The following is a 17,209-nucleotide window of genomic DNA, read 5'->3' as shown; positions in this document are numbered from 1 at the left end:
GAGGGCTGGTGGCGGCAGCAGCGAAGGGGGAGTGGGAGGCAAACTAGCCGGTTGCCTTGGTCACCGGGGGGAGCTCAATTCAGCACCCCCCCGCCTCTGAGTGCCCTAGGCAACTGCCTAGTTTGCCTAATGGGCAAGCCGGCGCTGGCTATACTTAATGAATTCTAAAAGTAGAAGACAACTGGTAACAGCCCTGATAGCCCAGACTCGGCTGAAAGCTAAGCCGGGTCGGTACTTGAATGGGAGACCACCAAGCAATTCTGGGGCTGCTGTGCAGAGGGAGGCAGTGGCAGATGACCTGTGCTCCTATCTTTCCTTGAAAACCTATCTTTCCTTCAGTCATAGCTTAGATACTTTGAGACATTTTAACATTGCTTCCCAAGGCTTGTCTTTTTCAAGGACATGACCCTTTAACTTTCTTCTAGCCTGGCCAGCTTCCATTCCATAAAGGTGTCATAATTCTCAGCAGTATTGATACTGAGGGGGCCTGCATGTGTTTCCAATGTAGGAACTCTCAGTGTAGGCCCTCCGGGACCTCCTGGCCTACCTGGAGAGAGAGGACAGAAGGGGGATCAAGGCCTACCTGGGGTTTCCACTCCTGGACAGCCTGGACTTAATGGGCGACCCGGAACCCCCGGCCCACCAGGGCCGCCTGGCCCACCTGGATCTACTATTCCACCCAGTAAGTAATATTTTTTTAACTATCCGATGGTGAAATCTTAGTTCTCTTGAACTGATATGTGTTTGAGCCGAAAAGAGGGATAGGGAGAAAAATGTCGAATGATTATTTATTTAAAACATGAGCTGCCTTTCTCATTTGCAGAACTCAAGGTGGCTTACAGGACAAATAAAACATTATAAAAAACACAATAAAAAACCATGATTATAGATAGATGGGAGTTACAGTCTTCTCCTTCCATCTCGTGGCTTCACTCATTTTCTAAAATAGAGTTTGTTTTTCCTTTTCAGCTGGTCAACTGTGTGAGCGAGGCCCCCCTGGCATTCCAGGACCCCAAGGAGAGCGAGGATTTGTGGGGGAGATAGGCCAGAAAGGTATACATCCATAACATTGTTAATTCACATATTGTAGATATGGCGTGAGTTGGAATCAGTGTAAGCTACTGGGATATTTGTTACTGGGATGTGATTCTGCATAGCTAGAACGGTTTCTCTGGCTGAGAACATGGAGATCCACTACCAGTCAAAGCAGACATTAGCAGATCTGGCTCAGTGAAAGGCTGCCATGTGTGTCCAGGTGGTTGACTAAAGATGCAAGTATCTTACAGGTTAACAGAATCTCGCAGGCTAAGAAGAAGGGGAGGGTGTGTGTGTCGCAGATTATGACATATAGGCTACATCGGTTCGGTGGGTTTTTTTTTTTTCCTGTGATGTTCCATTAAGAAATTTTGCGAGGTGTTATCTTACTCTTTTTATATATAGTTTCATGTGTGCTGAAATCACTACTTGCTGCTTCTTTAATAAGCAGGACTACATGCCAGATGTCTAGAGCAAGGGTGGCCAAACTTGCTTAATGTAAGAGCCACGTAGAATAAACTTCAGATGTTTGAGAGCTGCAAGGCATGAATGTCAGATGCTCGAGAGCTCCAAGAGAGACAGGAAGGAAGGCAAATAGATAGGGGGGGGGGGAGAAGGGAGGGAGAGGTGGAAAGAAAGCAACTCTAACTTTAAGCGCATCAGCTGGCTTGGCTTGGAGAAGTGACTTAAAGAGAGAAACGCCTTCTTCAAGCCAGCAAATGGGGCGGTGCGGGCTTCAAGAGCCATGTAATATGTGTGAAAGAGCCACATGTGGCTCCCGAACTACAGTTTGGCCATCCCTGGTCTAGAGGAAGCTGAACTCTGAGTAACGGATTTATTTATTTATTTATTTATTATGCACAGTCCTGTTCACTGTCCAGACCTCTTTGCTCTGTGTCTTTGTACCCAGGTGATAAAGGAGACACCTGCTTTAACTGCATAGGAACTGGCATTCCTGGACCCCCAGGGCCGAAGGGGTTCCCAGGGCCACCTGGAAGTCCAGGTAGGCAGTGTCTGGTTTCATCCGTCTCTAATACATTTTATGTCTGGTTCCCCCCACCCCCACCCCCCACACACACAGTTGCAAGAAGATGTTAGTGCAAGTGCTGTAACCAGGTACACACAGAATCCGTGACTGCATTCCCAAATGTTTGGTGTAGTGGTTAAGTGCACGGACTCTTATGTGGGGGAACCGGGTTTGGTTCCCCACTCCTCCGCTTGCAGCTGCTGGAATGGCCTTGGGCCAACCATAGCTCTCGCAGAACTGTCCTTGAAAGGGCAGCTTCTGGGAGAGCTCTCTCAGCCCCACCCACCTCACAGGGTGTCTGTTGTGGGGAGAGAAGATATAGGAGATTGTAAGGCGCTCTGAGTCTCTGATTCGGAGAGAAGGGCGGGGTATAAATCTGCTGTCTTCTTCTTCTACTGTAACTGGTGGGAATTCATGAGCAGGCCTGGTAGATTAGTAGTCCCAAAATAACTGATTCCTGCTTCCTGTTTGGTATTTGAGTTTCCCACCTGCTTGCTGCTTTTGCTGGCTATAACTGTGAACACTGGAAGAGAGCAGAACCAGTGCTCCATGAGAGCCAGGGTGATGGCTACGACTGTGACAGAAACAAATCCGGTCTCCTACCAGGGGTATTTTTGTATTTATGTTGCTGAAAAGATTTGTTCACCACCTGTCCACATACATACGTTTTGAAGCAACTAATAATATATAGCTAGCTTATCAAATCAGCCCATAACCAATTACAATAACACCTCAGGCAGGTGGTGGCAGGCATGGAAGGGCATTCCGTGGGGCCAACCACTGAAAAGGCCATGTCTCCCACAGCCACCTGCCCCACTTCTGAATATAGTTTCATGTTTTTGCTGGGGGCTTCACTGTGGTCTGCATCGGCCATGGACATGGTTTGCATTGGCCAAATCAAAAGAGATGTATTTCCTACTACTACTTGCTACTACAGATATTTTCTTCCCTTTGTGGTCAGGGTCTCCTGGTTTGTCTGGCCCCAAAGGTGATAAAGGTCTACCTGGTCTACTTGGTCCTCCAGGCCCACCAGTAAGCATCTTTAAATGTTGGTTGGTGGGAGGATGGGGTTGGAGAGAGAGCATTGGGAAGAATCTGTGCGATGCTACCTACTGAAACGGCTATTCTTTTTCTCATCTAGGGTCTTCCTGGTCCTTCAGGCCCTTCTGGACGTCCTGGTGCAAAAGGTGACCCTGGCGAAGTCCTTGGCTTCCCTGGCATGAAAGGCGACAAGGGAGACCCTGGTTTCCCAGGACTGCCAGGCCTGCCTGGACTCGCTGGTTCTCCTGGGAAAGATGGACAGCCGGGCCTTCCTGGACCAAAGGGGGAACCAGTACGTTAAATATTGTAATGTGGGAATGTATTCAAAATCCATTGTGATCAATGCGAGCCCACCAACCTAATTGCAGCCAAATACTTATACACCGTGATAATTGAATCATAGAGTTGGAAGGGACCTCCAGGGTCATCTAGTTCAACCCCCTGCACAATGCAGGGAACTCACAAATGCCTCCCCCTAAATTCACAGGATCTTCATTGCTGTCAGATGGCCATCTAGCCTCTGCTTAAAAACCTCCAAGGAAGGGGAGCCCACCACCTCCCGAGGGAGTCTGCTCCACTGAGGAATCGCTCTTAACGGTCAGGAAGTTCTTCCTAATGTTGAGCTGGAAACTCTTTTGATTTAATTTCAATCCATTGGTTCTGGTCCGACCTTCTGGGGCCACAGAAAACAATTCCACACCATCCTCTAGATGACAGCCCTTCAAGTACTTGAAGATGGTGATCCCATCACCTCTCAGCCACCTCCTCTCCAGGCTAAACATCCCCAGCTCCTTCAACTTTTCTTCATAGGACTTGTTCTCCAGACCCCTCACCATCTTCGCTGCCCTCCTCTGGACCCGTTCCAGCTTGTCTATATCCTTCTTAAAATGTGGTGCCCAAAACTGAACACAATACTCCAGGTGAGTTCTTACCATAGCAGAGTAAAGCGATACCATCACTTCACGTGATCTGGACTCTATACTTCTGTTGATACAGCCCAAAATTGCATTTGCCTTTTTAGCCACCGCTGACTCATGTTCAGCGTATGGTCCACTAAGACCCCTTGATCCTTTTCGCACATACTACTGATGTGATGGGTGATGTCTCCCTATCTTGTCTCTTGTCACTGCCCTTAACTTTGTACCTCATTCTGTTCTGCTTGTGCTTTGCTTTATGAGACCAACTGGAGGATTCAGGTACAGTGAAGGACAATGCTTTTAACTGCTGAGTGGGATTAGGATTGGGGTGGATTGGTAGTGGAAAGTGCCATCAAGTCACAGCGGATTTATGGTGATCCCCTCAGGGGTTTCAGTGGAAGAGATGTTCAGAGGTTGTTGGCTATTGCCTGCCTCTTCACAGACTGATTACAGACAGGCACTTTGGGTTGACTCAGAGACGCCTCTAAAGTCAACCCAAAAAAACTGTCCAGACGGCAACATCTGCCGTCCACCCCGTCCCACACTTACCCCGTCCTTGAGGACACTCCAACCGCCTCAAAAAGAAAGTGGAAAGTGGTCCCTTTTCGCTTGGTTGACTCCAAGGCGGCGCCCGGCCATCTGGAAGGCACCTTACGAGTGCCCGGGGAGCCCCAAGCAGGACATGTGAGCGTTCCAGACGCTCCCCAGCTGCCCAAGGCCCACCCCTTCTTCCAGCGCTGTCTGGAAGCTCCGGGCGCTCTTCTTCCAGCTGGCTTACTTCAGCGCAGCTGCACGCCGCCCCAAACCGGCTGTCTGGTTTCAGCCATAGTGACCCTAGACTTCCTTGGTGATCTCCCGTCCAGGTACGAACCAGGACCAGCTCTGCTTAGCAGCCAAGATCAGGAGGCTGGGCTAGCCTGGGCCATCCAGGTCAGAGTTAGAGTCATGGAACTGTTCAGAGGCTTAATGGTTGGACTTGTCTTAGGCCTTTTGAGTAGGAGGAAGTTGTAAAATTCTGTTGCGAAGCCAGCCTTCCGATCTACTGCATGGGTCTGGCTTTGTTTCTGGTTAAAAAACATTAATTAGCATGCCGCCTTCACATTTTTAACAGCTACCTGCCTTTTTAAGCCCTTGGGGATCTAATGGGACATAGTAAGCTGCAGGACTGCAGTCTCTGCTCATGACCTAGTTGGATCCTGTCCGAAGGTGGGTTCACATAGCCTTACTCAAACGCTTAACTCAAGGTTGACTCAGCCTTCCATCCTTCTGAGGTCGGTGAAACGAGGACCCAGCTTGCTGGGCAAGTCAGTGGCAAAACACCCCATAAAAAGTCTGCCATGAAAACATCCTGATGGTATGTCACCCCGTGGGTCAGTAATGACTCGGGGCTTGCACAGGGGTCCTACCTTTACCTTCTTCCTTATTAATTTGACTCATTTGCCTTCATGCTCAGAGACACTAATCCTTCGAATCCCAGAGCCAGGAGGCAACATTAGGGGAAGGCCTCGGCCTCTGTGCCCTGTTGTTGACCCTCCAGAGGAACTGGCTGGCCACTGTCTGAGACAGAGTGCTGGACTGGATGTTCCACTGGTCTGATCCAACAAGGTTATCCTTATGTATTCTCTGGTCTGCAAGGAGCTCAAGTACATCCGATCTCTCGCCTTCCTTTCATCTTCACAGCCAACTCTGTGAGAGAGAGGGGGACATGTCCAAAATTTAGTGCGCTTTAGAGCAGAGATGGGATTTGAACACTGACTTTCCAGGCCCTAGCCCTAGTCCCTGCATCCTGACAGATCACGCTTGTCTGCAAAATGGGGTCTTAGAATGGGTGGCTAGCAAGATAACCGCATGCGTGGTGGCAATATGGCCCAGATGGCCCCGCACCCATCAATTCCACTATGCTTCCTCTGATGCATCTGACGGGCCCAGCTTAGTTGCTTTGCAGGTGAAGCATGGAGTTCAGTGTGAGATAAGGAAGGGCCTTGGAAATGTTGGGCTAAGGCACGGTTCTCCAGCACGGTGCCCACAGGTGCCGTGGCATTCAGCAGTACTTCCCTCTGGTGCCCAATAAGTTTTCCAGGAAGTAGGCAGGGCTTGTTAGTGGCTGTCCTTGTTCAAAGGAAAGGGTTTTCAGTAGCTGCAGTGGAGGCCCTTGGAGGATCAGGAGGACCGCTAAGCACCCGGCCTCTCCTTAGTCAGTGCATCGTTCCCCCTGAAGATGATGATGATGATGATATTGGATTTATATCCCGCCCTCCACTCCGAAGAGTCTCAGAGCGGCTCACAATCTCCTTTCCCTTCCTCCCCCACAACAGACACCCTGTGAGGTGGGTGGGGCTGAGAGGGCTCTCACAGCAGCTGCCCTTTCAAGGACAACCTCTGCCAGAGCTATGGCTGACCCGAGGCCATGCTAGCAGGTGCAAGTGGAGGAGTGGGGAATCAAACCCGGTTCTCCCAGATAAGAGTCCGCACACTTAACCACTACACCAAACCACTACACTACACTAAACCACTAAACCACTACACCAAGACCAGCTCTTTCCTTCTCAATTCTGTTTCTCCTGCCTTCTTTTTCAGCATTCTTTCTTTTCTTTTTCTTCCCCTGCAGCAGCCATTTTCGGGCGGCACTCACTGTCCCCAGGTGCTTGCAGGCTCAAACGGTTGAGGACCCCTGGATTAAACGGTGGCTTCACAGTGCTAATAAACTAGGAGTAACGAGTTAAATATGCAAAAAGATAGTTGCTTGCATGGGAGAGCAGGGTTTGGGGTTTCTTCTATCTTTGGATCCAGACTTCCTTTCCCCCTGAATTAGATTCTGATACCTTTGAAGAGAATACACAACAATAACTTGCGCTCCGTCTGTCTCTGTTAATCACAGAGCAACCAATAAATGAGTGTTGGTGCCTTCCCCTGGTTGCACGTGTGGTTAGATGCAATCACAGGCAGAGGAGGAGACCAAATGTGCTGTTTGGTCTTGGCCAGCAAAGCTCTTCTTATGGCCCTGAGGCTTTTGGAATAAGAGACTTCTGCAGGAGTATTCTGCCTACCCTGCAGTTGTGGACAAGTTGACATCGGGACCACACAACGTAGCATCCAGACAAGAATAAAAGAACATGAAAGACACTACAGACTTGGATAACCTGAGTCAACAGTGTGATGCAGTGGCTGAAAAGGCCAATGCAATTTTGGGCTGTATCAACAGAAGTATAGTGTCCAGATCACGTGAAGTGATGGTATTGCTTTACTCTGCTCTGGTAAGACCTCACCTGGAGTAGTGTGTTCGGTTTTTGGCACCACATTTTAAGAAGGATATAGACAAGCTGGAACGGGTCCAGAGGAGGGCGACGAAGATGGTGAGGGGTCTGGAGACCAAGTCCTATGAGGAAAGGCTGAAGGAGCTGGGGATATTTAGCCTGGAGAGGAGGCAGCTGAGAGGTGATAGGATCACCATCTTCAAGTACTTGAAGGGCTGTCATCTAGAGGATGGTGTGGAATTGTTTTCTGTGGCCCCAGAAGGTAGGACCAGAGCCAATGGGTTGAAATTAAATCAAAAGAGTTTCCGGCTCAACATTAGGAAGAACTTCCTGACCATTAGAGCGGTTTCTGAGTGGAACAGACTCCCTTGGGAGCTGGAGGGCTCTCCTTCCTTGGAGATTTTTAAGCAGAGGCTAGATGGCCATCTGACAGCAATGAAGATCCTGTGAATTTAGGGGGAGGTATTTGTGAGTTTCCTGCATTGTGCAGGGGGTTGGACTAGATGACACTGGAGGACCCTGGAGGTCCCTTCCAACTCTATGATTCTAACCTGAAAAATCAGCAGTGTCCGAACATAGCCTTACTCAAACAGGACACAGGATCTTATTCTAAGACACTGTAATGCTGGACAACACATCTACCGGTAATTACCATGTTAGATTACACAGAGAAGCCACAAATGCAATTTCAACAGGAAGGAAGGAAGTTTGAAAATGAATAGGGCATGGCTTCCAGTCCTGGAAAACACAAAATGCTCTACAGTTTACAACAGCCCTACAGATAAGATTAGAATTTCTATAGCCAATCCATATACAAAAGAACGCCCTCAGGTAAGCTCCTCCATTTGCATGTCACAGCCCAGGAAGTGCCCACAAGATAATCTCAGCCCTACCCCACCTGCCTGAGTTGATATAAATTACTTGCCTACCATCTTCTCACTTTGACCCAGTTTTCTGGGTTACACCTCTGAGGATGCCAGTCACAGTTGCTGGCGAAACGTCAGGCCTCACGATGCCAAGACCATGGACACACAGCCCGGAAAATGTACAACAACCAGTTGGGTTGATGATAAAAGTAAGATTTCATTCACCTTTTCCAGCGTGAATGCACAAACCAACCTCTTTGTCTTTCCTTGTCCTTTTAGGGCAGCATTGCTTTCAAGGGGGAAAGGGGCCCCCCTGGGGACCCCGGATTTCCTGGGCCTCCTGGGGATCGAGGGCCAGTGGGGCCGCCTGGATTTGGTCCACAAGGGCCTGCTGGTGGAAAGGGCGCTCAAGGTGTTTCTGGACGGGAAGGACACCCTGGAGCACCAGGTAAGTAGTTTTACTAAGCCGTAAAAAAAACCCAGATTGTTTCCGTTCTTCAGTTCAAGATAGGCCAGCCATCTAACCCCGCACTTATGGCTTTTCTGCCATTTGTTTTGTTTTGTAGAAGCAATTTGTAAACCATCATCTAGTTATGTGGTGGTGTTTTTAAAGCTGAATGCTTACGTTATGCATAAACACAGAGCTGAGAAAGAGAAGGGAAAACTTATAATGGAAAGGTGCTCAAGTATTCATATAGATATAGAACATTCACAGTCTCTGTGGAAGCATTTGAAATGTATTCATTATTCCTTAATTTAGGACAGTCCAGTTCTGTAAATTCAAAGCACAAAGAGTATCCTTCTTGAATGACTCTTCATAGAATCATAGAATTGGAAGGGACCTCTAGGGTCATCTAGTCCAACCCCCTGCACAATGCAGGAAACTCACAAACACCTCCCCCCTAAATTCACAGGATCTTCATTGCTGTCAGATGGCCATCTAGCCTTTGTTTAAAAACCTCCATGGAAGTAGAGCCCACCACCTCCCGAGGAAGCCTGTTCCACTGAGGAACCGCTCTCACAGTCAGGAAGTTCTTCCTGATGTTGAGTCAGAAACTCTTTTGATTTAATTTCAACCCATTGGTTCTGGTCCTACCTTTCGGGGCCACAGAAAATAATTCCACACCATCCTCTGTATGACAGCCCTTCAAGTACTTGAAGATGGTGATCATATCGGAAGCAGCAAGCTTTGTATTTACAGAGCAGTTACTTTTGTAAGAAATAGAGGAATACTGTTTGTGGCCCCTCGTGCGGTACTTACTGTTGGCAGTTGAACTTGATGGGTAAGTTTCCCGTTATTAGTTTATATCTGGACTGTCGTAAGGTGGTGTAAAGATGGAAGACGCAAGTGAACACAAAGATCCAATTTATACTTTGAAAGAATCCCATCAATGGGAGGAAAATCTGTAATGTAGCAGCGAGAACTGTTGATGATGGGGCATAAGAAGGTCCCGTTCCCATAGTGCTAGCAGTGGAATGGGAGCAGATTCAGCTCAGTAGTGTGTAAAGGAAATGGATTGCATGGACAAGGCTGGACCTGTAAGAATTTCCTTCAACATCTTGAGTGTGGCACTGACAAAGCAGCCTATAAATTCCATTAATAAAATAATTTGCTTTGAAATAAATTATTTACCTTGTTGGAGAATCTCCTGAACTCAAATATGACTTAACAGGAAAGATCCTACCCTTTTGCTCTTGTAATAACTCTGCTTATTCATTAGCAATATTTATGAATAATAGTAATAATGATTATGGTAATAGCACATTATGAAGAACATGAATAAAACAGTTAATTAACAGTAAGGAAGGACTAATAATAATAATAGCAATAGAAACTAGTAGTGTTCTAAATCGGGCATACTTGTGTGATTACATAAAGGCTTGCTAACCCATCATATAAGAGTCCCATGGCGCAGAGTGGTAAAGCTGCAGTACTGCAGTCCTAAGCTCTGCTCACGACCTGAGTTCGATCCCGGTGGAAGCTGGGTTCAGGTAGCCGGCTTGAGGTTGACTCAGCCTTCCCTCCTTCCGAGGTCAGTCAAATGAGTACCCAGCTTGCTGGGGGGAAAGCGTAGATGACTGGGGAAGGCAGTGGCAAACCACCCCGTAAAAAGTCTGCCCTGAAAACATTGTGAAAGCAACGTCACCCCATAGTCGGAAACGACTGGTGCTTGCACAGGGGACTGCCTTTACCTTTTTAGCCCATCATATGCCTTGACATGAGTGGCCCAGGCTAGCCCAATCTTGTCAAATCTTGACAGCTAAGCAGGGGGAGGCCCTGGTTAGTACTTGATGCCTTCTTCAGTTCCACAGGGCATGCGAAACAGAGATGTCCCACCAGGCTTACAATTGAGGACAGTATACAAGAGAACACTCCCTGAGAGCTTTAACTAATATATATTGAAAACAATATTTTAAATCACAATGTTTTCCACATTAATTTGAAATTATTTCACAGTCCACTTTGCAATGTAGAATGCTTTTCTTTGTTCGTAGGACTTGAACATATGAAGCTGCCTTATACTGAGTCAGACCCTTGGTCCATCAAAGTCAGTATTGTCTTCTCAGACTGGCAGCGGCTCTCCAGGGTCTCAAGCTGAGGTTTTTCACACCTATTTGCCTGGACCCTTTTTTGGAGATGCCAGGGATTGAACCTGGGACCTTCTGCTTACCAAGCAGATGCTCTACCACTGAGCCACCGTCCCCGTCCCTTCCTGAAGTCCAGTTCACCAAGGCAGGTGTGATTGCAGTTCCCAAACGGGTGCGGCTGCAACTGGTCTGCTGTTTCCATCCCCTTTCAGAGAATCCTTCTTCAGGCAGCTCACCAAGGGACTGACATGTCACAAAATAATTTTTTTTCAGTTAACAATATTAAAATGCATTTTCTAGAGTCTTATTCAAGGTACTCCCATATATACTCTCAGATATACTCACTACAGCTTCAATTTGGCACTGCTCTGCTTATCTCCAGGGATCGAGCACGGCTCCACATCTGAGGATAGCAAAGGCTCATGCTGTGGGAGTGAAACACAGCAGTATGCCATCATTACATTCTGTTGGATGTATTGTAAACGGAAATCAATTATTCGGTGTATTTTAACTGTTGTGCACTGTCCTGAGCCCTTCAGGGAAGGGCAGCCTATAGATATTATAATAATTTAATAACAGCAACAAAAACAACAACAATACTCTAGATCTAACTAACAGACCCAGGATGGAGCCGTATTTCAAAGGCCTTATGTGAATCTCCTGGTTTAATTTTTCAGTGAATTCAAAAAAGAGATAGGCACCTGTTTATAAAATTAGTTGCGGATGGTGGATTGTTGATGATTTTGAGCTGGGCTGAGTTTTGTACAGGATCAGAAGGATCCTGGATCTTTAAATACCACCTTTTAAATTGAAGGTATTTTTTATGTTTTTTTTCCCCCAAAATGGCTACAATTAGGACTTTAACAGCCACCAGGAACAATGCAATGAGCTCCAGTCATATTTTAGGTATTGCTATATGATCAAACATTTCCAATATAACTGCAAACATTTTAATGAAATTGTATATCCTGAAATGTTTCGTATTTGAATTAATGCCTTCTCCCAGAATTGTAAAAGCTTGAGGCAGTGCCACCAACAGTGTAAAAAGGGGCCAACACCCCAACAGCCTTCCCAACACAAATTGGGGTATTTAGACCACGTGTGGTGTACTTTCAGAAGCATCAGGAACAATCTACTCATGATCTTATGTGACAGTTCTTCATGTTCAAAGAGTACAAATTAGAGCCAATTTTAGTGGCCAAGGCTTTCTTTTGGTTTGGTTTCAGACCATGAAACCTGTACTCTGAAGTTACTTATTTGTACCTTTTCTACATTCAGTATTTTAACAATTTATTAATAACATATGGTTACAATATTTAATTATCTCTTTTATTTATTTATTTTTTTATTTGTTTGAGATTTATATCCCGCCCTTCCCACGAATGGCTCAGGGCGGCTTCCAACAATTTAATCAAACATAAAATTTAAACAATATTAAGTATAAAACAATTAAATATTTAAACAGTTAAAACTTTAAAACAGCATATTTCAATTTCCTGTAAACAGATGGCTGGCCAGTTACATCAGTTGTCATCATAGCTAGGTGTAGGCTAGCCGGAAGAGGGTCGTCTTACAGGCCCTGCGGAACTGCGCCAAGTCCCATATGATATTTCAACCCCCATACCCCCATTACTAACCCATATGATAGTTCAAGCCCCCCTCCCTCCAATACTTGACTTCCCCGAAGTTATAAATTTAAGTTCAATTATAAAGGTACCGCTAACAAATCAAAGTTCAATACTTTTCTTTTCTCATTAATAATAAAAAATTGTCCAATGTCTTTTTACGTTCCACTCTTTCTCCATATATCCTTTAAATTTCTTCCACTCCTTTTTGAATATATCTAAGTCATAGTCTCTTAAAGTTTTAGTTAATCTATCCATCTCACTCCACGATGAAACTTTCACAATCCAATCCCATTTCTCTGGTATTTTTTCTTGTTTCCACAGCTGCGCATACAATGTCCTAGCAGCTGAGAGCAAGTACCAAATTAAAGTCCTGTCTTCCTTTGGAAATTTTTCTAATTGTAATCCAAGCAAAAAAGTCTGTGCAGTTGTCTTAAAGTCGTAACCCAAAATTTTGGAGATTTCTTGTTGTATCATCTTCCAAAACTCTTTCGCTTTTTCACAAGTCCACCACATATGAAAGAAAGAACCTTCGTGATTTCTACATTTCCAACATTTCCTTTTCTACATTCAGGATCAAAAGGTGAACCTGGTCAAACCATTACGGAAGCAGGGCTACCAGGCATCCCGGGTTCCCGAGGCAGAGATGGTGAACCTGGGCTTCCAGGTAGGTGGGGAACTGAGCTTTTGGGAGAGGTTAGATTCCTGTTTCATTTTGAATTGCTTCCTCTAACCTGTAATCCATTGCATCTGCAGGTGATCCCGGACATCCAGGCCAACCTGGATTGCCAGGGACCCCGGGTGCAAAAGGTGACCCAGGTTTATCCGGCATTGGTCTTCCGGGCCCACCAGGGCCTAAAGGTTTGTACCAGCTAGTATTCTAGAATGCCAACATTGTGTAGTAGTTAGAGCAATTGGGTTTTGACCTTTATTACTGCCCTCAGAACACAAAACATTATCATGAACTGCCCCACAAGTCATAAAGTGAAAAGGAAGACGTAAGACTTGCACTCCTCACAAGGCAACTTCATTTCAGTCAGTCTGTTAACATTATAAGCATACCATACACAAATCTCTGTCATACATGCGATGAGACTCGATGATGCCTGAGGCCTATGAACCACCTCCGATATGTCACATTTGAACACGTATGAAGCTGCCTTCTACTGAATCAGGCCATTGGTCCATCAAGGGCAACATTGGCAGCAGCTCTCCAGGATCTGGAGAGCCCTTTTAACCGGGGATTGAACCTGGGATCTTCTGCATGCCAAGCAGAGGCGCTTCCACTGAGCCACAGCCCCTCCCAGTTTGTCATGATCCTGGGCCTGGTGAGGCCTGCAGGCCCCAGGGAAGCCTGCTTAGGAGTTACTGGGAAAAGCCTACATCTCCCAGGATCCCCTCTGTCCCTCTGATTGGGTAGCAAGGGGTTTGGAGGGAAACAGGCCCAGAGAGGGGTGGGGCCTGGGAAGAGAATATAAAGGAAATGGGTGTTCTTTCCCTGGAAGGCTGAGCTGGAGGCAGGCTGTAGCCTGGAGAGCTGGAAGCAGGGGGGAGACCCTTACCCAAGGGGGTAAGTGCTGGTAAGAGTAGGGATAGTAAGACAGACGCGTTAGGACGTTTGTTTATTTCCCCTTCACCCTTTTACTGGTGAATGCACCTTGTTCATTTATATTGCACTGGAATAAGCCTTTTTGTTGTTTAGTCTGCCTGGTCCTCACCTAGGGTTGCCAATCCCCAGGTGGGGGCAGGGGATCCCCCGGTTTGGAGATCCTCCCCCCTCTTCAGGGTCGTCAGAAAGCGGGGGGGGGGGGGGGAGGGGAGGGAAATGTCTGCTGAGAACTCTATTATTCCCTATGGAGATTTATTCCCATAGAAAATCACAGAGAATTGATTAGTGGGTATCTGGGGCTCTGGGGAGGCTGTTTTTTGGGGTAGGGGCACCAAATTTTCAGTATAGCATCTAGTGCCTCTCCCCAAAATACCCCCCAAGTTTCAAAAAGATTGGACCAGGGGGTCCAATTCTATGAGCCCCAAAAGAAGGTGCCCCTATCCTTCATTATTTCCTATGGAAGGAAGGAATTGAAAAGGTGTCCTGTCCCTTTAAATGTGATGGCCAGAACTCCCTTGGAGTTCATTTATGCTTGTCACACCCTTGCTCCTGGCTCTGCCCCTAATGTCTCCTGGCTCCACCCCCAAAGTCTCCTGGCTCCATCCCCAAAGTCCCCAGATATTTCTTGAATTGGACTTGGCAACCCTATCCTCACCCCCATTATTTGGCCTAGCTAAGGAAGGTTTGAAGGGCTTGGGAGGATACTCTGGGCCTTCTCAAGGAGAAGCCTTAACCCAGAGTGGTGGCAGCAATTTGGTAAGACCCCTCTGAGTCGTGACACAGTTTGATTCCTGTTTGCTCAATACTACCTTCTAAAGGGCCGCCTAAGAGAGATATCTAGAATTTCCAATTTTTTTCCCAAGGCAGGGTAAGCTTTATAAAAACTCTTTCTAAAACCATTAGAAAAACCACCCCCACCCCCACCCCAAATTCTGAGTGCTCCCAAGATTTGTAGATTGCCTCTTGGGGAGCCATATATTCCTTTCTTCCTGCCTCCTCCCAGTTATGAATCATTGGAGACCTGGGTTCAGATCCCAGCCCATCCACGAAACATATTGGGCAGCTGCCGTCTGTCAACCTCACATTTCTCACGGCATTTCAGGAGGAAAAGGTGGGGAGAATGATCTGTGAGGTTCTGAGCTCTTTGGAGTGGGATAAAAATGTAATACATGAATATGGCAGTTGGGCTTCAGGCACAAGAAATGCAGTTCATTCCATTGATGTTTTTGTTCTCTCGTTACTGTGGGGTGGGGTGTGTGTGTGTGTAAGACACATAGTAGGTTTTTGTTTGTTTGGGGGAAATGATAGCCTTTCAGTGAAGCACCACAGGAGGCAAGAGAGAGAAGAGGCCTGAGATAGCAACCGTTCAAGGCAAGATGAAGGTTATGAAGGGGTTTTTAGCATCTACCCACAGCAATGTATTTGTATTCATGATTCTGATACAGAAGTACCCAATTGGTCCTTGTAGCAGATAGGCAGCATGAATCTCCCTAGAAGAAGTCCGGGATGTTGCAGTTCAGTAGTTAATATTGATATCAAATGTGCTCAGATTTTTGCTTTTTAAAGCAATCCCCTTTTGTGTAATTGCCTTTCATGATTTGTAGTAGCGTGTGCCAATCCCTTCCATTGTGTTTTAGGTATCACTGGGTTGCCAGGTCTCCCTGGATCGCCAGGAAACCCCGGAAGACCCGGTCAAGATGGGCCGCCTGGGCCACCTGGAATTCCAGGACAGAAGGTCTAGAAAGAGAGTTTCTTCAGTATGCTTGGCATGGTGTAGAGAGTGGGTAGGGCTGTCGTCCAACTGATGCTCCTGCCTAGGTTCAGGAGTTGGTCACTGAAACGAGAGAGAGACATCTCCTTAATTTGTTGATGCCCACATGGATAATTCCTTTTTAGTTTCCTTAAACAAAAAAAAGGGGGGGGGACAGATCTATCCCCAATGTGAGTTTTGGGTGCTGCTGTATCCAAGCTTAAAGATCTAGGCTCATGTCTGTTCAACCACCTTTACAACTCCACCCATTCTCTGAGAGGCATGGTCTGACCACAGCCATGCATGCTTTTGCCTGCATCCAAGAGAGCCAGTTTGGTGTAGTGGTTAAGTGTGCGGACTCTTATCTGGGAGAACCGGGTTTGATTGCCCACTCCTCCACTTGCACCTGCTGGAATGGCCTTGGGTCAGCCATAGCTCTGGCAGAGGTTGTCCTTGAAAGGGCAGCTGCTGGGAGAGCCCTCTCCAGCCCCACCCACCTCACAGGGTGTCTGTTGTGGGGGAGGAAGGGAAAGGAGATTGTAGGCCGCTCTCTGTCCTTGAAAGGGCAGCTGCTGTGAGAGCTCTCTCAGCCCCACCCACCTCACAGGGTGTCTGTTGTGGGGAAGGAAGATAAAGGAGATTGTGAGCCGTTCTGAGACTCTGAAATTCGGAGTGGAGGGTGGGATATAAATTCAATATCATCTTCTTCAAGTTAAATTGCTGTACAGTAGACTCTCACCAGTCTTTTTCTGGGTAAGAAATCCTTTCTTACCTGTGAGCTCTTCTGCGTCCTCCAGAAATTGGTTAAATTCACTGCAAATCATGGTTTGGGCTACCCAACCAACCCAGCTCTCAAAACGGAACTTTCATCAAGTCCTAGTTTGATGCTGCTCTCTGCTTCTTCTTTCTGACTACTTGGCAGTCTTTCTGCGACATCAGTGGTACTCGCACTCCACAGCTTGCATTGAGCCACGTTCACAGTTATCTGCAACCAAAAGAGTCACATCTGCTTCCATCCCTGGGAGTGGCTGTTTCAAGGTGGGGGACCACCTACCAACCACAAGCCCTACTAAGCAATGCCCTTGCCCATTTCCTGGAATATGCTGAAGGTGCCACCCTGGGGAGTGCAGCTCAGAAGAGCCACAGGTTTTTCCTGAGTCACTGAATGAGTATCACGGCTGTGCATTTGAGGTCTCCGATCTGCAATCGCTACTTGTCAATTCAGCCAGGATGCCAAACCACATTTTATTTGGGTTTTTTAAAGTTATTTTATCCTAGGGCAAGACTGGCGTGCATTAGCGCTATAAAGACCAGTAATAATAATAATAATAAATTTTATTTATATCCTGCCCTCCCCGCCAGGGCAGGCTCAGGGCGGCTTACAATATGACATGATATAATATCATGATGTGACAATACAAGTAAAATCAGTTCACAATAAATACAAAATACAGATACAAATATAAATTAATATTAAAAAGCTAAAAACAATATGG

General features: G+C 46.6%; 1 protein-coding gene across 1 annotated transcript in view; it reads left to right on the top strand.

The window, feature by feature from the left end:
* The window catches only part of COL4A5 (collagen type IV alpha 5 chain), a 232,606-nt gene that overhangs the window by 135,579 nt on the left and 79,818 nt on the right, over positions 1–17,209 (top strand). The window contains exons 20-28 of the mRNA XM_060250114.1: positions 509–682; positions 970–1,053; positions 1,946–2,038; positions 3,024–3,094; positions 3,204–3,395; positions 8,420–8,588; positions 12,929–13,021; positions 13,111–13,215; positions 15,601–15,698. Coding sequence (XP_060106097.1) covers positions 509–682; positions 970–1,053; positions 1,946–2,038; positions 3,024–3,094; positions 3,204–3,395; positions 8,420–8,588; positions 12,929–13,021; positions 13,111–13,215; positions 15,601–15,698 — 1,079 coding nt within the window. The remainder of the gene's footprint in view (positions 1–508; positions 683–969; positions 1,054–1,945; positions 2,039–3,023; positions 3,095–3,203; positions 3,396–8,419; positions 8,589–12,928; positions 13,022–13,110; positions 13,216–15,600; positions 15,699–17,209) is intronic.

The sequence above is a fragment of the Heteronotia binoei genome, chromosome 11, assembly GCF_032191835.1.
Source record: "Heteronotia binoei isolate CCM8104 ecotype False Entrance Well chromosome 11, APGP_CSIRO_Hbin_v1, whole genome shotgun sequence".
NCBI lineage: Eukaryota > Metazoa > Chordata > Lepidosauria > Squamata > Gekkonidae > Heteronotia > Heteronotia binoei.
The sequence above is the reverse complement of the archived record's forward strand: the minus strand, read 5'-3'. Positions and strand labels throughout refer to the sequence as shown.